Source organism: Sorghum bicolor, chromosome 8 (genome assembly GCF_000003195.3).
Source record: "Sorghum bicolor cultivar BTx623 chromosome 8, Sorghum_bicolor_NCBIv3, whole genome shotgun sequence".
Lineage (NCBI taxonomy): Eukaryota > Viridiplantae > Streptophyta > Magnoliopsida > Poales > Poaceae > Sorghum > Sorghum bicolor.
The window spans coordinates 56,684,756-56,709,441 of record NC_012877.2 but is presented as its reverse complement, the minus strand read 5'-3'; the positions used below and the strand labels follow the sequence as shown (position 1 = coordinate 56,709,441).

General features: G+C 44.4%; 3 protein-coding genes across 13 annotated transcripts; all 3 read right to left on the bottom strand.

Annotated features, from left to right (window-relative positions):
* On the bottom strand, positions 478-2,238 carry LOC8068113 (xyloglucan galactosyltransferase KATAMARI1 homolog). Its single transcript, XM_002442321.1, has one exon. It carries the CDS (start codon positions 2,236-2,238, stop codon positions 478-480), a length of 1,761 nt encoding a protein of 586 aa, XP_002442366.1.
* LOC8068112 (factor of DNA methylation 1) lies at positions 3,569-9,887 on the bottom strand. 7 transcript variants are annotated; one of them, XM_021446135.1, is made up of 10 exons: positions 9,751-9,887; positions 9,236-9,317; positions 8,378-8,462; positions 7,537-7,767; positions 7,141-7,352; positions 6,468-6,602; positions 6,119-6,310; positions 5,803-6,015; positions 5,468-5,712; positions 3,569-3,870 (listed from the first exon to the last, which is right to left on the bottom strand). In XM_021446135.1, exons 4-10 carry the CDS (start codon positions 7,760-7,762, stop codon positions 3,852-3,854), a joined length of 1,242 nt encoding a protein of 413 aa, XP_021301810.1. In that variant the 5' UTR covers positions 7,763-7,767; positions 8,378-8,462; positions 9,236-9,317; positions 9,751-9,887; the 3' UTR covers positions 3,569-3,851. The 7 variants fall into 7 exon arrangements, with proteins under 7 accessions (XP_021301810.1, XP_021301813.1, XP_021301812.1 ...); XM_021446138.1 differs by having other exon boundaries at positions 9,268-9,317; XM_021446137.1 differs by lacking the exon at positions 9,751-9,887 and adding an exon at positions 9,702-9,730.
* LOC8068110 (transcription termination factor MTERF15, mitochondrial) lies at positions 19,242-24,680 on the bottom strand. Of its 5 annotated transcripts, none has more exons than XM_021446147.1 (4): positions 23,086-24,680; positions 20,162-21,142; positions 20,034-20,089; positions 19,242-19,756 (listed from the first exon to the last, which is right to left on the bottom strand). In XM_021446147.1, the coding sequence occupies exon 1, from the start codon at positions 24,617-24,619 to the stop codon at positions 23,636-23,638; it is 984 nt and encodes a 327-aa protein (XP_021301822.1). In that variant the 5' UTR covers positions 24,620-24,680; the 3' UTR covers positions 19,242-19,756; positions 20,034-20,089; positions 20,162-21,142; positions 23,086-23,635. The 5 variants fall into 5 exon arrangements, with proteins under 5 accessions (XP_021301822.1, XP_021301823.1, XP_021301824.1 ...); XM_021446148.1 differs by having other exon boundaries at positions 20,180-21,142; XM_021446149.1 differs by having other exon boundaries at positions 21,050-21,142.

Genomic DNA, 24,686 nt, shown 5'->3' with positions numbered 1-24,686 from the left:
TATTTAAACTACTTTGATTTTCACTTTTGTGAACACTGCCATAATGTGATGTGGGCTCTTTTTTTTTTTTTTTGACCCAAAACGGCCCGTGAGATATTACAAGGTTTAAGATTACAGATCACCTAGCTGGTGATAATGGGGTGCGGGGTGCTTTCTATACAAATTATCCTTGACCTGATCTACATGTTACTATTATTTGTACTTCCTGTTGGGAGTTGCAAACAGGGACCTATATGAAAAGTTGATATCTTTAATTTTGTTTAATTTATGGTGAAATCAGAGAAGCTTTGTCTATGGATAAAAGGAAGTGATGGTTCTGTTTCTATCTATGAGCTAAAACGAAAATGGTGACGGTCAACAGTAACTTGATGATGGTAAACAGTATACAGCGGGCCAAAGTAACTTCATCTCTTTGCCTAGGCATTGAGAACAAAAGCAAGAACATTGTGCATGAGGTATTGAGCAAGCAGCACAAGATCACCGCGTGTCGAAGTAGCCATCCCAATGGCGGCTGCCGTCGTCGTCCTCCTCCTCCCCTGGAGGCAGCCCCTGCTTGATTCTGCTGACCCTCCTGATTAAGCCGTCGACCGCCACATCAAAGGCGTCCCTGAACTCCCCGGAGGGAGCCCTCGGGTCCCTGTACACGATGCCGGGTATCATCCGGATCACCTGCTCCCTCATCGCCGCCACTTGTGACCGGCCGAACCGCCGGAGCACGTCCACCACGCGCACGGTGCCGTTGCGCACGCTGTCCCCCGGCACAAACACCGAGTACCTGGTGTGGTCGGCCGGCAGGTGCCACCTGTACTGCGTGTAAGCCGAGCCCGGGTGGAAGAACACCGGCACGCAGCCGGCGAGCATGGCGTCGAACGCCGACCGCCGCGTGTACGAGTCCCCCGGCGGCTGCAGGCAGAAGGCCGCGCTCTTGAGATGGCGCATGACGTTGCCGGGGGCGTAGCAGTCCCTACGCCGCCCCCGGCCGCACTGCAGCAGCCCGCACCGCCGGGACCGCGCGCACTGGTCCATCACGCTGTCGCGCAGTGTGTCGCCGGGACGCCGCGCGCCGACGAACGCGAACAGCCAGGGCCGCCGCGCGCGCCGGAGTGTCCGCTGCCAGGAGGCCACCTCGGCGGCGCGCGACGGGTGGAAGTAGGTCGGGTACGGCACGCCCACGTCGCCGACGTGCCACGGGCCGGACTCGAGCACCAGCGCCGTCATGTTCCTCGCCTCCGGGAGGAACAGCAGGCGGCTGCCCCACTCGCCGCCGTCCTCGCGACGGAGGTCCCACGCGATGCGGCCGCCGACGAGGAAGTGGTCACGCCCGCCGTGCGCCGCCCACGCGGGCGACGACCGGAGCCAGCCCACGAGGTCCTCGGCGAGGGCGTCGCGCACGTCGTTGCTGAACCCCCACAGGTGCCGGCCGACGTCGAGCCCCGCGTAGTAGGGCACGTAGACCGCGGACGCGCGGGAGGCGTCGGCGGTGAGGCAGCCGTACTGCCGCATCCTGTTGTGGAAGATGACCTCGAGGGTGAACTGGTTCGTGTCGTACCAGCCCGTGGGCGGGAGCACGCCGCCGGTGCGCGTCAGCCGCGGGCCCATGCCGGCGTTGGCGACGTGCCTGCACATGTCCGTCCACTCCGAGAGTGAACGGCAGTCGCGGAGCAGGTCGGCGTTGAACCGGCTTGGCAGGTCCTGGACGTAGATGTACCGGCCGGCGCACCGATCGGACACGGCCGCCGGCTTCGTCTGGGCCCTCGACAAATGCTGATGAGACGGCTGCGGCGGCGGTGGCGAAGCTGGAATCCCTGTTCTTGATTGCCGCACTGGAGCCAGCTCCGGCTGTGACGACGCGTCAAGGATCCGTTCACGCTCCGGCGGCAGCGGTTGTTTGGGCTGTGCTCTTGGTCGGCGTTCCGGAGACGGCGGAGACGTGTCAATGGTCTCTTCGCTCTCCGGCGACGGTGGCGGCGACGACGATGGGGTTTTTGTTCTTGCTAGAAGCTCCGCCGGCGGCGGTGACTCTTGTACACGCTCGAGCACGGGCGGCGTGCCCCGACGCTCAATCGCGGCCACGGTCTCCCCGACGATCACGTGGAAACTCTGGCGGTGGCCCGCGTCGAGCTCGGGCGTCGGAGGCGAGAAGACGAGGAGCATCCACACGACGCAGCACGCTGGGATGGTGAGCGGCAGGAGCCACCTGCCGGCCCGCAGCACCGCCGATGCTTGCACGCCCGCCATCGCGCGTCGTGACCTCACCGTCGAGAGCCGCCGGAGAAGGTGCAGAACGAACGCTTACTACACGTTGCCGAATGTGGTTGGATCCGCGGCGGCCGCGGCAACTTCAATCCATGGCGCCGCTGGCTGCCGGCCGCCACCAGCGCATCGCGCGATCGCCGCTGATACTGGATCGGCGACGCGGATCCGCCTCGACTCGTTTGCATTCTTGATTGTGATTCTGCCAAGGATGTTTCCATCCACAAACGCTCTGGCGGCTTAAATTGCCACGGCGGTTTAATTAGGGGCGTGTCCGGCCGGCACTGCTAATTATGGAATCTAATTCTCGTGCATGCAATACAACTGGTGCTGTTTCCCCCGAAGATTATGGTTTCAATTGTTTCTTAATCTGTTCATCATTCACAATTCTAGAATCTGTCACTTCTTAGTGTCAACTACCCAGCAAGTTCAGCTACGATTCTTGTTTTTTTAGTACTCGTTAATTCTCTTGCTATATGTTGACAAAGTCACCTTCTTGCTTCTTGTTGGGGAAAATATATGGTGCAAACTGCTAAGTAGATGGAAACAAGAAAACAAATTCAAAAAACGCATTTTGGTAGTTCAGAAAATTTCAGCACATGTATGGTTGTTGAAAGATTGGACAACTTGTGATTGGAAACTTTAAGCATAGGGTGCTGTTTTTATGTTTGTGGAAAACTAGTTTTCTAGTTTTAATTATTGATCCCCTGCTACTCCATAATCACAACTTGAGGGCAGTAGGACTGCACAAGCTTCAATTACCCTAGTCATATATATATATATAAGTTACTCCCATCATTCTAAATCATAAGTCGTTTTGGCTTTTTAATACATAGATTTATTTTTTTAGATAAAAAGATATATAGATTTTATTGTGTACCTGGACGTGGCATATGTTTGGATGCACGTAGCAAAGTACAAACGAAATATTTCTTTTCAAAAAGAAAAGTACAAACGAAATATAATTTGGAATGGATGAAGTACAAGAGACAATCGAGTCTTGCTACTAGTTGTTGGAGGAAGGCATCCGCATACTCCTCCTATATAAACCGCATGTTAAGGTATGTGTGTGTTTCCTTGTGCCGAGCAACCTGACGATGTGGCAACCGGCATGGACGCATGGTGACGACGATGTCCTTGCCGGCCTCAGGCATGGCAATGTTTCCTGATAATGCTAGACCAATCACCAAACAAAAGTTCATTTTCAACTTCTTTGCACTAGTTCCCCCAACAGACCAAAGGCAACTTCAGAGCGAAAACTAGAGCACTTTCCCAGTGCAAACAGACATCAGACAGAACAAAAGATAAAGAGAGGTTAAGAGAACTGAAACACAAACATAGTCCTAATACGAAGCATGGAAGTTTATGAGGGTAACATACAGGTCATAGTCAATTAGTCTTAAACCATAATTCCTTACAGTCCTATGACTACACTCTGATTGTTCATCAGTCCAGAGATGTGTGCTCACTACATCATAGGCACTGCTTCTATGAAGCAGAACCATGGCCTACTTAAGTCATGGGCATATATGTGCATAATCCAAAGGAGCTTGTGGATTCCTGTGTCGCGACAGATTTTTTAGAGTTGGGAGGCAGTTTCATGCTCTGCCTCTGGACCTGCACAACAACAAGGGGGCAAGCATGAGTTCCATGTATAAAAACAGTCTGGCATTTGTAATGGATTTGATTGTCGAAGAGACATGCAGCAACTTGAAAGAAATATCAAGCCATCAACTAAGGTAATCCCAGAATATCAATTATTCACAATGCAACTTTGAAACATGAATGTATTGTTCTGCATTTTTTATAAAAAAAATTTCGAAAACCTGGCAGGAGATCTGCTTCTCAATTAAGGAAGAAAAGAAGTTATATGTACAGGAAAGACGGAAGTGCGGCTAGCCCCACCGGGCCTTTTTTATAATAATAAAAAAAAGATGGGTCTGCAGCAGTTATCTACTTGTCCTTAATATCACATAACATGTGGTGTTCAAATCATATCATTCCATTTTGACCACTTTATTCGTAAAAAATGACATTTCTACCATGATATGGTGCATGAATGAAATCCAAAATGTTTTCATTTCATTAACAAACCGAAGTCACAGAAAATTGTTGTTCCGTGTAGAGAATGGAAAGTCAAACATTTGTACAATGAACTGAAAATCAAACATTTCAGAATTTATCAGCTTCTGAGCAAATGCTACACAAATGTTTTGGTGCAAGACAAGGCCCAAACCTGGGCCATTGCAGGAGCCGAACATTTAGGAGTTTTTGTTAATCTAACTTAGATCCTCCTTTTTTTTACAATCCGCTGGTCCTAAGTGATTATACCTCTGTTCTCTCCTTATCAATCATTGTTTGTTCGAAAAGAAAGGTGCTAGAATAGTTTCTATGTGACTTTAGTCTGTTAACAAAACATTTCAGTTAACTGTATATGCATTAACAAATTAAATGATATCTAGAAATGTTAGCTAAAAGCAATGGAACATGTGTTCTGCGCACTAGCCTCAAAATCTGTTTAAACCTTGAAGGCATGAAGTGCTTATACCAAAAGGACGCCTAACAAGTTCATTGTTTTCGACTATCAACATGGCCTGTGATTTTGTAGTTCAGGTCAATGCAGGGCAGCTCGTGTGTAAGTGTATTTCTCTAATATAGATCATAAATATATCCTCCTGATCTTTCAAAAAAAATATCCTCCAGATAGTGTGGGGGTATAAACCCCTATACCCTTACAGCTAGACTTCGGCCAGGAGGCTGGGCCCATTACGAGACGAGTTCAAGGCTTGATCCGACAACCTGGAGTTTCGCGCAAGGAAACAATATGTGAAGATCAAGCAGGATTCTAGTCGGTTAGAATAGGAATTGATATCGAATTATCCATGGCAATTGTAACCGACTAGGATTAGTTTCCAGATCTGTAACCCTGCCCTCCAGACTATATAAGGAGGGGCAAGGGACCCCCCTAGGACAGGATATTCTCTCAACACAAATCAATACAACCAGACGCAGGACGTAGGTATTACGTCAACTCGGCGGCCGAACCTGGATAAAAAGCTTGTCCGTGTCTTGCGTCACCATCGAGTTCGTAGTTTGCGCACCGTCTACCGATAAACTACTACCGTGGGTATACCCCAAGGTAGACTGCCGACCAGCTTTCGTCGACAGATAGCATTTCACAACAGTGCATCAGTTCGAATACAATGTAAAGTACCTGAGAATATTCCTGCGGTTGGACACCGAAAGTATCTTCACCTGATTGAACAGGTATTGAACACACTCCTTTGTAGTGGCCTTCCTCCCCTCCTTGTAGTTCCATAGCTCATAGGCAATGCTTCTGTCGCTCAGGCGGTTATATTCTTTCATTTCCAACAGTGCAGTAACGACAGCATTGTGGGCATCCTGTCCCCATACCCCTTGCAGCTCTTGCAGTTTATCATCATCCAAATTCACAATCTCCTGATAATGTAAACAAAACAGTCCATTATCCTTGAGAATGGATCAAAAGGAACATATGAGATACTACTAAGCCTTCTAGAATTAACATGCCTGACAATTCCCATCAATTGTGACACTCTTGAAGGGATACCAACTTAGGTCACCAAGCTGCTGCTGCCATGATGAGTACAACTGATCAAATGTCGCACCAACTTCTTTAGGAGGTACCTTGGCACGACAGGCAGTCTTGAATGCCTTCTCACTCAGCTCCCCCATTTCCTTTATCCCAATTTTCCGTCTACCATAATCAATTTCAAGGAATCCCTGAAACACCAAATCGCAGGTAAGATAAGGCTCAAGTACATTTGATAAGAATACATGCTGGAGCTAAGTACATTGAGCAAAAAATTGAGGTATATGACCGAACCTTGATCAGCTCGTCTATGATTGCCTCTAGGTCATCTTCATTGCACAACTGAACACCTGAGGTTTGCCCAACAGTTGGGTTGTTGGCCACCTCTCGCCTGGGGCCCTCTTTTATTACTTCAAGATTGTCAGCATCATTACCCAGAGTTCTTTCAAATAGCCTTCTCTTCATCTTCATTGATCTTTTCTGCACCTGCATTCACATTTATACTTATATAGGCAAGAGAGCTCAATGGACAAAGAATGAACAGAAATGGAATCTACAGGATACATTATTATCCTAGAAGTTAGGTGGTCAAATGGAAATATTAAAGATGGAGAAAAACTAGCATGTGCTCAAGGTCCCATACATGAGGATTCTCTAGTGATCCCAAAGGAGACAGTGGTTGGTCAAACAATTGGCTTGTAGGCTCATTTGTGTCAGAACCATAGTCCAAAGGTCCTTCAGATTGCCTTTTCCTCTTCTGCATTGACTTTGTTTGCACCTATTTTCACAGTTACATTTCCTAACCTTAATACAATCCAATGTGTAAAAACATTGAACATAAATGAAGATATGAGCATAGATAATAATTTCATCAAAAAGGTGGCTGGAGTTCTGCTATTTATTGAAGGAAAGGATATGAACACATATAGTTACCTAGAAATGTGTAATCTCATTCAGAAATACAGAAAGGGAAAACTCATGTAAGTTTCTTTGCAGAGGACGTGTCAAGGACTCATTGTATTCCAAGCAAGGAGAAATTGGTTGTAAAGTTAATATTAAAAAATATGTGAGGTAAAACTATCTAGAGATAGTGGATGCGCTAAATTTAACCATGATGACAGAACTCTTATAGTCGCAAGCAAGTCTGGTTTTTTTTTGACAAAAAAAGTTTGGTTTGGATAGCTATGGAACCCAGGAAGGCATATGGTGTGAAAAAAAGAGGTACAACATGTTAGGCTGCACTGCAGAGTGAGTGGCCGATGGCATTAAGAAATAATTTAACATTAGATACAAAGTCTATGGGTTATCATTATTACCCCTCCTGGTTCAGTAGGCTTAGTACCACCCTGTTGCTCAACTTGATTATTCTTGGCTTCAATCTCTTGAAGCTTTTTCTTTAGGAACTCCACGTATGTGTCCTTTTGGGAAATCAACTCTGTTGATGACACAAGTGCATCCCTTGCTTCCACCAATGTTTTCTTGGATGATAAAATGTCCTCCTTCATTCTTGCTAAAGTCTCTCCATTTTCTGACAAGAAAAAATTGAGAAACAGTATTTTGATTAACTAGCAATGTTTGAAGAATGCAATAAGCTCATCATTTTGGATAATATTATACTAGAGAATGAGGGCATGCAAATAAATGTGATATACACATCATGGTCCAAACAAACTATTTATTGAAATAGATTTCAACATGCATACAGAACTGACCAAGATGCTCATGCTGGAGCCTCTCCTTCAATTGCTGGAGCCTCTCCTCCTCTTGTTGGAGCCTGTCCTTCCCTTGTTGGAGACTCTCCTTTTCTTTCATGACCCCACTGATTATTTGTTTTATCTCTCTGTGTTCAGTCATGACATCGTTGAGTAAATTCATCTTGAAGTCAATTTTTGAAGCCAAAGACTCTAGGGGGTCGCTCTCTCCACTGTCGTCCACCATTCGGTCTGAACGATTAGTAGTAATCAGAATGTCAGAACGAAGTTATTTGTATTATGTTCACTTTATGATAGTTCATCCGGAAGTTCATACATTTGAGAAACAGATTCTATGAGCCAAATGATAGGTGATTTTGTAGTTTAGATGCCACTAAATGAACCAAGAGTATGCTATAGTACATTCAGCGAACAATACTCATGTGGTACACCTTCACTTTAGACCATTCAGAATTTCATCAGGACTAGATATAGGTGAATAATCTAGTTAGGTTGGCGTGTTTATTAGATTATTTCACGATTTTTAAAGATTGAAGTAGGCACATCTTGTTGTAACAAACAGATAGGGACAAGAAATTGTATGTTTTTCTATCTTATTTTGATCTGCTTGTGGAAATGTAGGGAGAAAAACCAAGGTCACATGATGTCAGAGAAGGTAACTATGAAATGAGCACTGCTGGCCTGAACAATTGTAGGATGAGAAGGGTTTCTAGAGTGCTTTTCTAACATGTGTTTACCTAGTGATTACAAAGGCAATCAGCACCAAGATTCTAGCACAAACAAAATGCAATCCAGCAAAAGTGGCAACCAATCTGGGTATGACATTGTAGCAAAACCTCACCTTAGCAGAGGGCCAAATATAACTAGCACCCACACCAATTCGTTGCCTACACCCCCAGCCAAGTATCAGCAGCCCTCAAGTCGACCTGCAGAGGAAATAATCAGGTAGGTAAGTAAGGGCATTTAGCATCACATAAACTTATCTGTAGGTCTAATCTGCAGGAGATGTGTAGACCATGAAGAGATTGAAAAGAGCGAATCCCTCACTGAACCCAAAGCAAACAAATGAAGGACGTTCAGAATGGCTTAGGCTCCAATGAACAAAATGCACAAAAGAAATCAAAGGTCTTTTTTTTGGCAATACAAAGCAACAAGATCAGATTAAATCATGTGCAAAAGATCAGAGAAAGAGAGAGAACTACACTGAATGGGGGAGAGTGGAACAGTAGAAAGTAAATCAACTGGAGAAAAAAAGGTTGAATCACACACACCGTGATGAGTGAATGGTTGCTCAACCAAACAACATAACCTCATGTCTTATCTTCTCTGACTTTTTTTCCTATGTTTATATGTTAGCTTTACTACATCAAGCAGTCCACATGTAAGATTTTAGCATAGCAAACAGATAGGGACAAGACATGCATGCTTTTCTATCTTAATCCTCTTGTGGAAATGTAGCGAGAAACCATGATCACATGATGTTCAGAGAAGGTAACACTGACATTTTTTAAATAAAAGGGAACTATGGCATGAGCACTGGCCTGAACAACAGTAGGATGAGAAGGGTTCCTGAGAGTGCTTTCTAACATGTGTATGTTTTACCTAGTGATTGGAAAGGCAATCAGCACCGAGATTCGAGCACAAACAAAACGTGATTCAGCAAAAATGTCAATCAGCATGGCATAGAGCAAAACCTCACCCTAGCAAAGGGAGAACAAGAACAGCACCCACCAATTCGTTGCCTGCAACCCCAGCCAACTATCAACAGCACTCAAGTCGATCTGCAGAGGAAATAATCGGGTAGGTAAGTAAGGGCATTTTAGCATCACGTAAACCAGTCTGTAGCTCTAATCTGCAAGAGACGTGTAGACCATGAACAGATTGAAAAGAGCAAATCCCTCACTGAACCCAAAGCTAACAAATGAAGGGGCATTCAGAATGGCTGATGCTCCAATGAACAAAATGCGCAAAAGAAATTGAAGGTGTTCTTTTTCTGGCGATACAAAGCAACAAGATGAGATCAAATCATGTGCGGAAAATCAGAGAAAGAGAAGAACTACACTGAAGGGGGGGAGACAGGATTTTCTTCACCAAAGACGAGCTGTAGAAAGTAAATCAAATGGGGGAAAAGGTTTGAGTCACACACAGGGCAAAATGCAATAAACCTTTTTTGACCGAAGGTAACACTATTTGTCCGTGTAAAATGGTGGTTACCTTTGACGGATTGAAACGAAAACATCCATGAACCACATCATTGGGGAAGATGTGCGCTCTCAAGAAAAAATGGCTACCATCCAACGGTGAGTGAGGACTGCGTGACTGAGCAGGGGCTGCTCTGCTTCCTCAGTGATGAGGACCTTGCAGTTGCAGTTCCTTTTAACAGGCATAGGGCTCACGTGTCATAGAGCCTAGGGGTCACAAGAAGCTGGTGGAGTAATAAAGGTTTTTTTTTTTTGAGGGAAGTGGGGTAATAAAGGTTGTGAGTAAAACTAGGACCTCCTGAACTATTTTGCAAAATTGCAAAATCCCAAAGGAAATGTTCATCACACCAAAATCCTCACAACAACTATTTTGCTTTTGCTGTTTACTTCCAAAATATTTTGCAAAACTGCAAGTCATGCAGCTGCATTAAATGGTTGCCATGCAACCCCAAGCACATGCAGGTTGCTGTTAATGCTGTTGTTCCTGTGCTTGGCCACCATGCAGAACATGCATACATTCATATATACACAAAATCACAGGCACTGTTCATGCACACTTTATTACATCAAAACTGTAATCATCCTATTACAACATTTATTTCCTATTACTACCACATAATGGGCTCAACAATGTTACAATAAACATCACAGCTCATATATGTCCTCAAACATTCACAGATAATCGCATGAATTCAAAACTGTCGTAAAAAAATACTCACAAACCGCAGGTATTAAATAAACAAACCTGTGAACAATCACAACACTTTTACGAACCACTTGCCATAGCATAAGCAAGCGAGTCACGGAATGCAGCCATCGGGTTTGGACCATCTTCGACAACCTCAAGAGGTGGCTGATTCTCATACGCTTGTCGCGGCACATAGTTCTCATTATTGTCACACCTATGGAAGTGCTTATCTGGTATGCCACTGCTTCTCATAAAATTATGCAGTGCCATACATGCAACAATGATTTTGGATTGCTTGTGAGGTGCGTATGGAGGGATCTTTTGCAACATGTGCCACTTCATTTTCAAAACTCCAAATGCCCGCTCAATAACATTTCTAAGGCTAGAGTGCGCATAATTGAAGATTTCCTCTTTACCTTGTGGCTCCGGCCCGTCACGGAACTCCTGCAGATGGTACTTGTTGCCTTTGTAAGGAGCTAGGTACCCCTGCTTGTTCGCATAGCCCGAGTCCACGAGATAGTATTTTCCTGCATCCACAAACAAGCAGTTAGCCACAGTGTCATCAACTATTACAATCAGTCATGTGTATCAATTAGTCAGTACCTTGAGGTGGATGTGGGAACACAACGCTATATGTTGTTGTCGAGTCATTGAACACTCTCATGTCATGAACAGATCCAGGCCAACCAGCATTCACAAAGGTGAATCTCATGTCGAAGTCATAACAAGCCATGACATTTTGTGTAGTGATTCCCTTGCGGCACAAGTGCTGAACAAACATGTCATTTGGCACTACACATTGGACATGAGTCCCATCTATAGCCCCTATGCAGTCCTTGAAATGTGGATAAAACTTAGGATTTCTAAGCCTTGGATGCAGTGTTCTAAACTCTGGGTCAACTGGCTTAATGATGTCTGCTGCTAGCTGCACAAGGCTATTCAAGACTCTGTTGAACATTTTTGAGACAGTCCCCAAAGACCTCTCAAATCTGTCCTCAGCTTGCCTAACAGACTGTGGTGCCCCAACCATCCATAAGAACATGCCTAGAGCCTCAAATAAAGTCGACTTGGTAGTCGATTTTTGACCGTACTTATCACATAAAAGCTCATGCAAGGTAAAGAACATTGTAGGGGTCATTCTAAACATGTTGTAACATGACTTCTCACTGGCCGTCTTAGCATGAACCCATTCAATGCCACTCATTTTAGGAACTCTATAGTCAGCTCTACACATGTACTTGTCAATGTGCATTGCATATTGGTACATACCAATGATGAACTCATCCTCCTCAGTATCTTCCATCATCTCATCCAACAACTCATCTTCTTCCTTCTCCAACTGCTGCAGCAACTCCTCCCTTCGTGCATCATACCAAGAACTCTTAGCCTGCCACAATTACAGCACAGAGTAGTCAGCATATGGTAGAACAGAATCAATGTCATCAGAATGCCCCAAAAGTAGCATAGTAGCACATACAAATTCATAGTGCAACAAAGATTGGTGATCAAACAAATTAGTACATTCAAAGGTCATTCCAAACAAATGACAACATAGAGTTCAGAGTTCTTGAAAAGAAAGAAATAAAACCACACACACGTACGCACTACAACATACATCACAACCAAAAGCATCGGTTCCTTCTCCAACATACATCACAACCAAAAGCATCGGTTCCTTCTCCAACAAAAGGTTCTACACTGTCAGTGCAACTACTGTCAGTGGAACTACTGCGCCATTGCTACATGCATTAGATGGAAGGTGTTCTAGGGGTCCACCGGCGGAGGGTTGCTGGCGAGCTTCTGGATGATTCGAATCCTCCCTGTCTCACTTGACGAAAGGAACAAATCCATCTGCGCTTCATTCTCAGCCAGAGCAAGGAGTCCGTCCAACAGGGCTGGCGTGTCTCGAGAAATGCCAAGCTCATGCTCAGCAATCCTAGAGCACTCAGCTATTTTCCAGTTCACAGCTGTCCTTACGGCGTCCTTATCCTGTGCTTTTTTGTGAAGGGCATTCTTGTGAACCTCCAGCCTCTCTCTAGCAAGCTCCAAATGAAAGCTCATGTGCTGGTTCATGACCCTCGCGTATGTGTTCTTGGTCTTCTTGTTGGGGCTCATTGCAGTTGTGCTAGTGCTTCCTGTCCTTTTCGTCCCAAGGCTCATAGGGGTAGGGGTGTCCTCGTCATCTGCTCCTTCGTCATCAGATGTAACTTCATGCACTTGAGTTGTTGGACCAACAGCTGGAACGTACGATGAGGAGCCATCAACTGTGTTCCCGGCAAACATCTCGTCGAGCTAATCTAAGTACGGAGGCAGTCCATTTGACCTAATCTTCATGAACTCGCATTCCTGCAGGCAGTGAAACAGTTACATATTGTTCGAGCTGTACAAGTGAATTGCAATGTATAGTGCATGAGACACATACCGTAGCGTTGTCGTTCCACCACTTGTCTGTAGCTTGGATGAACCCATCAGCATCTATATTAACTCCAGTGTGCGTACGTGCAAGGTTACAAAACCTCCACAGCTTCTTAAGGGTCCTCTGCTTGCCCTGCAATTGTTCCCTATCGTGCAGCAAACCTGTTGCAGCATAGTACCTACTGCTCAACCCCTTCCAGCCATATTTGTTCATTTGGCCTCCAGGGCAATTGTCGTTGTGCATCTCTAAAACGTAGGACTCGCAGTACTTTATTAGATTATCTGTGGTCCAATTAGCTTTGCTCTTGTGCACCTAATCCGTGATAGCATGGCCAAATGATGAAAACAGAAAGCATTATGTATCTCAGTAGAGGTTTCATCATGGTTTGAATTGGTAATATGGTAGCAGCATGATACTCTGTGAAATATTAATTTATGTGTTGTATTATTTCATCATGGTTTCAGTTGCTATGTATCCTTGTTTACAATTCAATCCGTAAACAGAAAGCAGAATGTATATTAGTTGCTATGTATGATATCGTAACCCTAAACCCTAAACAGAAATATGCCCTCTGGGCTCTGGGCTGTCCCACAATCAAGCAATCATGAACTGGCCAGCACATAACAAGCATACAACTCAACCCTAATCACATACTAAACAGAAGCAATGTCCGAAACAAAAATAAACAAAAATAAACAGAAATATGTTTACCTTTCCGGCAGAAGCTTGTGAGCGGTGACCGCGTCCTCGGCCGCGAGATGACGTGCGTGCAGATCGAGGGTTGCTGCCCCCGCCAGGCGACAACGGGTCGCCGAAACCTTCCTCTGCTGACCCCACAGGGTCACCAGCTTGCCGAGGCGGCCGGAACAAGGGACGGCGAGGTGCCCCCACCGTCGGGACGCGAACGGGCGGCGGCATAAGATCTCTGCTTCCGCGGAGATGCTCGGCGTAGTGGTCGACGTCGTCGGCCGCCCATTGGTCCGCAGCGTTGATGTGGAGCCCGTCGAACCCTAGGTGCGGGTTGGGGTACGAGCTTGACCCAGCGCCGGAGCCGAAGGTGCTTGGTCCGGAGCTGGCCCAGAAATCGAGCGTGACGCCGCCGGCCGCCGATCCGCTGTTGTGGCTCCGGTTGAAGCCAGCCTCGTCACCGTCGAAGCCGCCGCTGCCATGGCCGGCCATGGTTGCCAAGACAAACGCGACGAGAGAAGAGGAGACGGATGGATCTAGAGGGGGAGACCTAAGCTGCGTGGAGCAGGGACGGGAGGGAGGAGAGCACGGCGGCGGCGGAGGGAAGGAACGAGAGAGAGGAGAGCGGCGCGGCGGCCGGTGTGCGCTGCGGGTGGGCGACAATGAGGATAGGGTTAGGGTTTCACGCGGCGGTCGCGTATAAGTACGACGCGCCGTGGAAGTACTTATACGAAAACAGAAGTTTGGGCATATTTCTGCTTTCTGTTTACGAAATTGGCCCAAAATATTTCGGGCCCGTTTACTTCCAAAAGGCCAAATTGCAATTTTTTTTGCATTTCGGCCTAAAATTTCGGGAAGTAAACAAGGCCTAGAGGAGGAGTGGAGTAGAGAGAGCAGACGATACAAGGAGATAGAGTGACTGATTTGTGGGGTCACAGTATTCCTGGCCCACGAGCAGTGTGTGGGGGTGGGTAAAGTTGAAAACGGACGGGATGAATCCCGTTTCGTCCGCAACCGTATACCGTATTTTCCCGTTCGTTTTCGTTTTTTACGGGATAAACGGAAACGGGACTGAAAACGGGACGGATTAAAACGGGAGCGGGATCGAAATCGGTAGAGCGTTTGTCCGTCCGTATTTGCGGAATACCGTTTTTTACCGGGATATCCCGTTTTCTATCCCGTTTTTCATAAAAACGGGAAATTAGTTCAACATACTCCCTAAGCCCAATATGACCCAAAATGTCTCTTGTTTTATGTGATGTATGGATAATTTATATTTGTATGAATTATGATGTATTGACTATGAATATGTTCTTATGAGATGTATGGATAATTTATATTTGTGTGAATTGTGATCTATGGACTATGGATATATGGTATTGTATTAATGTGGTCGCTAGTTACTTATTAGTGCATATTTGATATTTGGTATTGCATTTTGGTCTCTCTATTTGCGCTATCATATGCGGCTTACATGTTCCGGTTTAAATTTTCGCTTACCGCTTGTTTCCGTCTATTTTTCGATCGTATTTACCCGTTTTCGTATTACCGTTTATCCCGCTACCGTTTTCGCTTCCGGTTGTCCGGCTTCCGCTTTCGTTTTCGTCTAAAATTATAAAAATGAAAACGATATAGCGATTTTCCGTTTGTTTTCAACCTTAGGGTGGGGGTGAGGGACGCTAACGGGTTTGGTTCGCTGTGCTGCTTGACCACTGGGCCCCGTCACACTCCTACCTCATCCGGTCTTGTGTGCCACCATGGCTGAGGGAGGTGACCTCCATCTCCATGGATGCGGCTCGAGCTCGAGGAGATGCGCGCTAGCAGCGGCTCGGCGACGCATAGGCGAGGAAGTCGTGGCTCGGCGTGGGGAGGCCGCAGAGGATGAGCAGCGGCACCAGGAGTGGACGGGCAGCGACGAGTTCCAGGCGAGTATGGCTCGGGAAGACAAGGCAATACTCCTACGGAGGAAGAGAAAATAAAAAGATATGCCAGGTGGGGCCCGCTGGCTCCTGATGGTCACGACACCATCCAAGGTAAGCATTCCCATTTCAAATGCAGGACCTTCACAAGTCGAAGAACAGGTATTTTGTCCACGTGCCGACGCTGACCCAGGGTGACACATGCTATACTGATGCTTTTTTAACTCATGACAACTCGACTCAAGAACAGCAGGTTCAACCGGTACAGTACAGACTATCCATGCGCCATGTTTGTTTATGGAGTCCATTCTATTGTCATGGCAGAGGCAGCTGCGCTTGCGCTTGCTGCACTCATCAACGACTGACTCAACTTCGACAGCATTATATTCCTTTCAGACTCTTAGATCCTTGTGCACTTTCTCAGAGCAAGTATTATAGTGGGCTGTAAGCCAGCTAAATGCTGAGGTGGAGGAGAGAGAAGAGGAGAGAGAGTAAAAGCGGGCTGTAAGCTTACAGCCGGCTCAGACACAAAAGCCAAGAAAGTCTGTGAGACAGACAAGTGGACCATGTATTAATAATGATAAGCTAACCATTATATGAGTGGGCTACAAGAAGGCTGTAAAGAAGTCTTACAGCCAGCAGCTGGCTGTATTATAATACTTGCTCTTAATGCAGTGGACCACACTGAACCCTTCGGATTGGAGGATGAAGCCCTTCACCCAATTATTCAAAAGTGTTGTTCGTAGATGTCAAGACAAAATTCTTCATATTAATAGAACAATAAATTCTACAGTAGATAAACTAGCTAGACTTGCTTTCTTACCTCCAGAGCAATCGACTTCTATGTTTGAACCTGTATGCTATGGCTCGCATACTGAGCAGTGCTCTCTGTTAGAGGCACTTTCTGATGTAAACTTTCAGTCTGCTAGACTGATTGCAACGTTTTGCTGCTAATTTAATTGGTTTGTTTGTCAAAAAAAGGGTCCATCCCGTCTATTAGGCCTGGTTTAGTTTGGGAAAACTCTTTGGGTTTTACTATTGTAGCATTTTCGTTTGTATTTGATAATTATTATTCAACCACGAACTAACTAGGCTCCCCAGACAAATTGTGTAATTAGTTATTTTTTTTATCTATATTTAATGCTCTATGCATGTGTCTAAAGATTTGATGTGATGGAAATCTTGAAAAAAATTTAGAACTAAACTAGGCCTTATAAGATTCCCCAAAACAAACAGAAAATAGGACTTGTTTCATCCTCTCTTAACTAAAGAAGGAATAAGGACGGTCCCATGGAAAAAAAATAGCGCTACGTTTTGTTTGTTTTGATGAAAAGTCATGACTGAAAGTATCATCGAATCAATCTGATCCTAACAGATCTCTAAATCAAACGCTATCTACACTGATGTAGATTGGGTGGCTAGGAAATATTTCTATTTGAAAAATCCATTTTAAATTTTTATTTTAAAATGGCTCTATTTTTTATTTTATTTTTAGCCCTTTTAGTCATGCCAACATGCATGGTGCAATAAAATCATGCTATCTTACCACGTGCGTTGGCGGACAAGATCTGCTATGTTAAACAACAATTTCGACGAGATGTGTAGCTGATATGCATCTTTTATTTAAATATACTTTTTTTACTGAGATGTGTAGCTGATATGCATCTTTTATTTAAAACTAGCAAAAATATCCGTACATTGCATGAGAGAAACTAATTAAGTAATCAATTGCATCTACGCCATAGTGCAGACGAATAGGAAGGGTCAGGGGCACATATTTTCACTTGCACTTCGTCATATACACTTCGTCGTTCATTCTTTGTTAAAGTCGTGACCGTACACAATTAATCAATGAGGAAACATAATACCATTTTTTATTTCTTTTCTCTTCTTTCTTATCCTTATCTGCTAACTCAGACTTAGAGTCACGTGGCCTCGTCCACTCGCACTCCTGAGGCCTCCAATTTTGTTTTCTTGAAGTCTTGTCATGGCGGCCATGGAGCCCTAACGGGCTAATGGTCACTGCACCGTGCCGGTCACATAGCCCTGACGCGAGAAGACCTAGGTAGCTCCAAACAATGGCGTCTCGGCACCCTCGCAGGTCCATGCGTTGGAGCCCTAGTGGCCACATGCCCCCAACGATTTGAGAGCCTCCCCCACATCTGTTGTCTCCTCTCTCTCTCTCCTCAACCTTGCCCCGCATCGTCGATGTCGCATATCCTCACCTCGGTCTCGCTCAGGTCGAAACTGAGGTCATATTGGTTAAAAATCTTGTCTCAGGCTAGAAAACAATGTACGTGAAGACGATCACTCTGTGAGATGTACATGGGAGATGTGCAGGCTACAATGTGATGTTTGTTTTGGCCAGTGTAATTGGGACAGTATTACCGAAGAAGGAAACAAGATGGTGTAGGCAAGTAACGTGAGATCACGGATCACGTGTGTGCATGCATAACCAGATAGGAGAAGTGGTCTCCTTGTGATTGGCTGATTTGTGCAATTAAGTGGACAGCTAATTAAGGTGCTCGTGCATATGCATGATGCATGCATGTTAGGTCGGTTGATGCATGTATGTCAGTATGTGGGATGCATGTAAGCCGATGTGTGGGGCAGCATGTCTCGTGTCTGGTGAGATAGATTTAGAGGCGCCTGACTTGGCTTAGCAGGTTGAAAAGAGGATTATCGGATAAGAAACCAGAATCCAAATAGAGATTAGAGTTGGATGAAAATTTAGGTGACAAGAAATTTTACCTCTTTATTATTAGGTATAGAATTATCTTTATCAGATATAAGAAAAAAAAAATAGGTTTTTTCTAAGAAACAAGCCTGGTACGTGATCGATAGCTCTTCAAAATTTATACTATTTTTTTTGACCATCTTAGTCATCTCAAATGAAAAACCTCAAAACTCAAAAAAAATTATAGATTTCATCTATAACTACAACTTTGATATAAAACTATTTTATTTGATACTATAAAAAAGATATGATCTTGGTATGTTATTAATATATGCTGATGAAACTTTATTATTATTTTGCATAAGACCTGAAGATAAGATAAAGTTATAGATCTTATTGAGAGCTATAACTACAAAAATTATCTTCATTTAATATCATATAAAAAAGATATTATTTTTCTAAGACGATAAACGTTTGTACATGATTATTATACTATAAAACTTTATATTATTTTTTGAGCATCTTACCAATCTTAAATGAAAAAGAAACTCAAAACTAGAAAGTTGTAGATCTCCTTAAACTCTACAATTTTTATATAAAAATTATCTTTATCCAACTTCTTATGAAAAAAGATATGGTGGTTTTTCTAATATTGAGTTTTGGCACACCACTCCCATTAGTGTGCAGTCTGTTCTCTTTTTTTTTCAGCCGTACTTTTTCTGTCAGTCAACAATGTTTTTCTCTCACAATAAATCAGTCAACAGTAATTTAAACCTTGACTTTTTAGACCAACGAACAGGGTAGATATTGTCATGTCGATGCATGGCGTGACAACGTGATTTTGTCATGTTTAACAAATCTCCTTCACACAAAGTAGTCCTTTAGAGGAAGCTCCAAACATACATATAAAAGGGGTTTCACACAAAAGTTCAATCCAGTGCAGATCTAAGTTGTAGTCCTGCTCCTCGATGGTAGTATGATCCATTTTTATTTCAGACTACCATCCAGGAGCAGGGCTGCAATTTATGAGTCACAAGTCGTAATGAACTTGCACTTTTTGTCAAAGGATAAATGGCCAAATTCGCACATGGAGACATGCTACAGGTTGAGATATTGATGGCCAATCAAATATAAATATAAAGCATTACCACTTTTTCATCCAAAGTAAATATTCGAAACAGGATTTGAAGCAAGAACTACTTACAACATCGCATGCCACAATACAAGGCTGAAAGCATCTAATTGGCAAGGATGTCCTTAATAATGTGACCATTGCATCAAACCTAAAAGAAGCGTGTTATTCTCTGTCATCATTTGTTCCCTCAAACTGGTATATCCCCAGCTAAGGAAAATGGCGGGCAGTTTTTGTGAAGCGCACGCAGTTACAACATTGGCACACATCTGATGACATTTCAGGTTCTTGTATGCTAGTGAATGCCAGGGCATTCTTATGAAAATTAAGGATGTAAGGTACACCATGGCTGAGTGGAACAGCTGTCGTACATCCTCCTTTCATCTGGTGCCACCCGGGTATGGTGAATGGCGGTTGTTTGCGCCAGACGCAGGGTAGTCATTGAGCACAAATCCCATACTTCCAGCATGCATGAATTCTGCCTCGTCAACATGGATAGCCTGAATGTTTCAAAGACTTCAAAACATCAGCTGTGTTCTTCAGAGACAAAAGAATGAACCTATTGTGGTTTGTTCTAATCTGGTGAATATGATCTCCAAAATCACATTATTATGATTCTTCAATTAGGAATTCAATAACAAGATAATGATATCAAAATACTACAAAACGAAGATAACACCAAACAAAAACAGTACAAAGAAGCACATAACCCAGTCATGGAGTAACAACTAGCATTTTTAACAATTAGGCCAAAAACTAACATAAAGGCCTAATCACCTGGGTTGTTGCATATGAGGTCGAGGTTACTTTCATTCCCTGCAGCATTCTTCGACCTATTGCAAGGTAAAACAATTTCAACAGTAAAGACAAAACGTTATGAAGAAAGTAGAGCTGAAAAAGAATACCATGCCCTGGTTCAGTACTTGATACATGCAACGGAGAGCTTAAGGCTAAAAGAACCAAGGCTATATGCAGTGGTGATAATTTCTTCATCCCTGAACACCTTTTCTTGTGCAGATATAACTACTCTGATTTTTATCGTGATTTTAAAGGACAGCTAATGTGCTATTTTATAGCAGCTCAGCACCAAAATAAAATATTGGTGAATCATAGTCGACAGTGATGTGTAGTCTATCGATCAAAGTCCAACCCTTAAGTTAACTTCTCAAGTACAAGAGCAATTTTCTTGCAAACGAAGTAAGCAGGAAATTTTCAATCCGAGCAATAAAATGTCAAGCCAATATCAAATGACTTGCTTATGTCAGTTGCAAGGAGCTCTTGCATATACTGAGAAATAACAGGAATTTAAGAGAAGGAATAAGAAAAGGACAAAAAACATTTAAAGGCATCAATTTTTACGTAGGTGGATCAAACTTGATTTCAGAGACTACATGTTCTTCCTACTTGTTAGCATAAAGTCCATGTGTTTTCTCTAACAAAGAAATAGGAAGTAACACAATCAAGTAGCAATCGCAAAACATCATAGGGAAATGTGAAATCCAATAATAAACATCTCATAAAAAGGAATAACAACTCAGGACTGGACAAGCATTCACAGAGAAATAAATGGAACAAATAATAAAATTAGGACCCTGAAGGAATTACTTAAAGGCATTTACACAGGAAGGAGAAGAAATAAAGTTAGTCCTTGAACCATAATTCCAGCATGGTGGGAAATGCTGAAAGATCTCTTGTTCTTTGACTTATATTTCAGTTGGATCAACAACCATCATTTTTCCCTATCCTGAAGCAAGCAATATGAGCTGACGACAAGGTAAAGTTAGTCCTTGTACCAAAACAATACACTTTTCTGGACTGATCGTTGGCTGCACGGGTGTTCGATTGAAAATCTTGCGCCAACTGTCTTTGCTTGTCTCTCCAAGAATCTGCAAAAGCCAGACTGTGGCTGAAGCTCTCCTAAATAGACGTTGGACGGTAGATAAGCTTGCTATAAGAGGGACCTCTCTCAACCGGATAAATAAATGCCCACTATTGGATAAAAAGATGAGAGATACAGCATATTTTAACATCATGTGTGGTGGCAAGACAAGTATGGTTCAGATTATTCAATCCACTGAACCTAGCAGATTCAGTCACCCGACAAAATGACTGAGTTTTGCTGACTGGTGGCGCAAGAATATGAGCAGAGTAAACAGAGCACAGAAAAGGAGTGAATACAAAATTATTCTAGGTGCCTGGATTATTTGGAAACACAGGAATACATGCGTTTTTTAGGAGGCTTCTCCTTCGATTAACATGACTTGGAGTGAGCTGAAGGATAAGCACAGCCTTTGGTAGTTTGGTGCATGGCTGGGGCAAAGAAACTACAAGGGCTAGGACTGGCGCTTGCAGCCTAGGTCTGGTTAAGCTAGGTCGAGTCATGCTTGTTCACTATGTGTTTGAACCATGAGTCTGTGTAATTGCCTCACTCATATCTGGTCCCCATATGAGTGAGACCCCCCCCCCCCCCCACCACCACCACCACACACACACACACTTCACCTATCTAATACAATGAAACACAGCTCTTCTGCGTTTTCATAATAAGTCCTTGTACCAACAGGTTTTCTTCAATTCATATGAGCAAGCTTATGCCTTATCCCAACTGTAACCTTGTGCAGAAAAACCTCCACGATAACAAGACATTAAAAAATGGAAAAGGCCTGAAAACATCTTAAACTGGAGTATTTAAGGGGGTGTTTGGTTGGAGGTGTTAAAGTTTAACAAGTATTGTAGCATTTTCGTTTTATTTGGTAATTAGTGTCCAATCATGGACAAATTAGGCTTAAAATATTTGTCTCGCAAATTATTCTCTAGCTGTGTTTTTAGTTTCGTAAATAGTCTATATTTAGTACTCCATGCATGTGTCTAAACATTCGATGTGATAGGTGTTGAAAAAATCAGAAGCAACCAAACAGGGCCTAAGTAACCATCTTGTCAAAAGATAAGTCAAAGCAAGATTAATTTCTACCTGAAAAACTAAAATTTAGCCGAGCATAAAAGATAATTAAAAGCCTTATCACGGATACACTCCTATGTCATCATTTCTAGCACATAATTAATGAGACATGTGCAACCATTTGCTGCTATTCAAAAACACTGGAAATCCCATATTTATTTTAGTGGAAATGACTACTATAAAAATAACATTTCTAAAGAAAAAGAATAAGCTGATATAGAAATATTTAGGATGAGTGAGCACAATGGGAGGACTAGATGACAAGTTTTAAATTCTTACATTAAATTATAAGAGAACAAAATGCACCAGCAAAGAAAGAAGAAAAAAACAGAAATGTTTTATAAATACTTCATCCTCAATAATAGATAAGGAGATCAAACTAAAACTTTTACAATATGACCCCCCCACCCACCCACCCACCCCTGTCTCGGCAAATGTTCCAAGCTCCTGAACTGCTCCCAAGGATCATCATCAGATCTCACTAATGCTAAGACCAAAACTATAAACCCATTAAACTATTTTCTCTTGATCCCATCAGCCTTCTTCCTACCATAATCTGCATAATCATATGTAATCGGTAAAGTCCAAAATCTTCTAGTAGAATTCAATGGTATACGACCTATCGATAACAGAAGTATGTTTGCTAGGCACTCCCAGTTCCATGCAATCCACCTCACCAGCAGGGCATTGGAAGAAATTAAATAAAAGAACAACCCCAAAAAACTATAATACAGAAAGAAATAATAAATTCACTATTTTTAAGATGTACCAATGAATAAGTCATGGATTCCACTACTGTTGAACAAGAATGTAATAAAGTAATTACATAACACTAAACAATCGAAAGCAGCAAAATGTCTGCAAACTAACCAGTGCCACGATGTATACACAAGAAAACAATTCTGTATTAAATTAGCATGCACATCTTCTGAGCAAAATGTTCTGATCATCATAAATTCCTCAAGAAAATATGCAATGAGCTTCTGCTGCTCTATGCATCCGTTGAAATCTTGAGGTAATCATTCCATCAGCTGACAGATTTCCTGAACACCTGCTTTACTCTCCAGTGAAAGAAATGCTGATCAGCACACTAGAATTGCTCGAATTAATCTTGCAGTCTGTGGTAGAATGCCTTGCGAAGATATTTTTGAGAATATTGAACATTATCTGTGTCCATTAGTAACAACTGCCATTTTTGTCACCACATAGGCACTTCATGAACAATTATGGTTTCACGACAATACCACCCACACCTCTTCACACCCTGGCCAGTTACCTCAAACAGTCCTTGGTTATCAGAGCCGGTTTGGGTATCCTGTGAAAATAGATATTGGTACAGCATAACCGAAAGCTCACAATGCATCTTTGGTTGAGCGTTTGCTGTTTGAGACCACCAGTGTTCCCTTGGGCATAACATCACTCATTTAAGTGATCCCACAAGAAGCTTCATGTTCTGCACATCCTCCTGGGTTCTCTCATGCTTCGCCGGCTTAAACAGTTTCCATAGCCCAGTCGGATGTCGCCGCCTCACCATCTCATCCCTCTCCCTGACCAGGCCACCAAATATTCGCTCACACTCCGGGTACGGCTTGACAAACATGTTGTAAAACCTCCTGCGGGTGAGCCTCACATAGTGCTTCATCTCGACAGGGTCCCCGAGCCCGCCGATGGATTTCAAGTGCTCCACCACATTGTGCCGTGGGATGATCCACCTATCGAGGTTCACGCCCAGAAACTCCGGATACTGCACCAGCCACCGGACCTCGAATCCCATTGTTCCCACCAAGAACTCCACCTTCCTCTCCACGTCCTCCGCCGAATACAGCAACGCCCGCGGCTCGGCGGCGAGCACGCGCAGGGCGTCGTGGCGGGTGAGCCCGCGCGCGCGGAGGAGCTCCACCAGCCGCCGGGCGGCGAGGGCGGCGCGGAGCGCACCGTGGGCGAGGATCTGGCCCCTCACCGCCTCCCGGCACCGGAGGTCGCGCAGGAGCTCGAGAAGGCGGGACGGCTCGCCGGTGTCCATGGAGAGGAGGCCTTCCGGGTCGGACGCCAGGGCGGCCTTGACTTCGCCGCCAGGGAGGCGGAGGCCCGCGAGCTCGTGGAGGAGGCGGCCCAGGCGGGGGTGGGGGTGGGCGCCGGGGAGGCGGCGGAGGAGGGAGGCGGACTCCGCTGCGGTTAGGCCGGCGGCGCGGTGGAGGAGCTGGTGCAGGTCGGTGGCGGCGCCTGGGTGTTGCTGGGGTTGCGACGGTTGGCCGCCGGCGGCGGCGGGGCTGTTTAGGATGCGGTCGATGCGGAGGAGCTCGCGGGCGTCGGGAGGTGAGGCGGATGTGGAGAGTGGGGAGGGGTGGGGGAGGAGCCCGTGGAGGGGGCGGCTGCGGCGGAGGGCTTGGAGAGCGAGAGCCATGCCGGCGCGGCGGCGAGGAGAGCTGGAGTGGCGGCGGCACGAGTGACTGGGACTCTGATACAACACG

Excerpts from the sequence above, each read along its gene's own strand:
- LOC8068113 (XM_002442321.1), bottom strand. The coding sequence starts at position 2,238 with ATGGCGGGCGTGCAAGCATCGGCGGTGCTGCGGGCCGGCAGGTGGCTC.
- LOC8068112 (XM_021446135.1), bottom strand. The coding sequence starts at position 7,762 with ATGGTGGACGACAGTGGAGAGAGCGACCCCCTAGAGTCTTTGGCTTCA. Across the intron at positions 6,603-7,140 it reads AGCCTACTGAACCAGGAGGG|GTGCAAACAAAGTCAATGCA; the intron begins GTAATAATGATA and ends CTGTGAAAATAG. Across the intron at positions 6,016-6,118 it reads TCATAGACGAGCTGATCAAG|GGATTCCTTGAAATTGATTA; the intron begins GTTCGGTCATAT and ends TTGGTGTTTCAG.
- LOC8068110 (XM_002442317.2), bottom strand. The coding sequence starts at position 24,619 with ATGGCTCTCGCTCTCCAAGCCCTCCGCCGCAGCCGCCCCCTCCACGGG.